The following is a 796-nucleotide window of genomic DNA, read 5'->3' on the forward strand; positions in this document are numbered from 1 at the left end:
TGTTATATATATTTTTTTTTCTTTAACAGAGAGAGTATATTTTGACCTAGGGCTGCTTGAAGTTAGTCATATTCTTTTCTCTCAGGTGACTGTGAATTGCATGTTTGTGGGCGTGATGGCATTCTTCGCTCGCATCAGTGACAAGAATGTTGGAGGGACGTACATGACCCTGCTGAATACTTTCACAAATCTTGGCGGCAATTGGCCATCCTGGATTGCACTTCCGATATGTCTCCGATTTGACGTGGAAGTCCTGTTCTGGGGTCGTAAATGTGCTCTCTTGTAACAAAGAAAGTGAGAAGCAGGTGAGACTCTTTGAACCTGTATGATTGAATATGATTTCATTCTATGTGTTTGGACATTATAATGGGAAATAAATCTCTATAATTTTTGCTCTTTCTTCAGGCTTGTGAGGCAGGGGGAGGAACTTGCAATGTAGATACCGATGGATACTACATAGAGAGTGCGTTTCTTGTTGTCTTTGGCTTCCTGTGGATGAAATGGGGTGTGCCAACCATTAGAAGATTACAGGATCTCCCCATGTCGGCTTGGGCTGTCAGTCAGCGCTCTGATTGATGTGAAATGAAAGTAAAAAGGTTGTGATATATTTAGTTTATTGTCAGATAATCTTCTGTAAGTCCAGAATAATAAATCAGAAAGTATTTATTTATTTTTCAGTGATTTAGAGGAGGGATGCGAGAGTAAATCAGTTCAAGTGAGAGGAAATAAGTTCTCTCTTGTTTTCTCCTTTAGATAACTTATCTTTCATTCCCTAAGAATAGTGTGCATGTGCAAC

General features: G+C 39.3%; 1 protein-coding gene across 1 annotated transcript in view; it reads left to right on the forward strand.

Annotated features, from left to right (window-relative positions):
* Window positions 1-666, forward strand: part of LOC119590857 (acetyl-coenzyme A transporter 1-like) — a gene marked incomplete at its 5' end in the record, with an annotated part of 10604 nt that extends 9938 nt beyond the window's left edge. Inside the window, 3 exon segments of the mRNA XM_037939616.1 lie at window positions 86-223; window positions 225-305; window positions 406-666. Coding sequence (XP_037795544.1) covers window positions 86-223; window positions 225-305; window positions 406-576 — 390 coding nt within the window.
* Window positions 667-796: the final 130 nt, after the last annotated feature.

Source organism: Penaeus monodon, chromosome 27 (assembly GCF_015228065.2).
Source record: "Penaeus monodon isolate SGIC_2016 chromosome 27, NSTDA_Pmon_1, whole genome shotgun sequence".
Lineage (NCBI taxonomy): Eukaryota > Metazoa > Arthropoda > Malacostraca > Decapoda > Penaeidae > Penaeus > Penaeus monodon.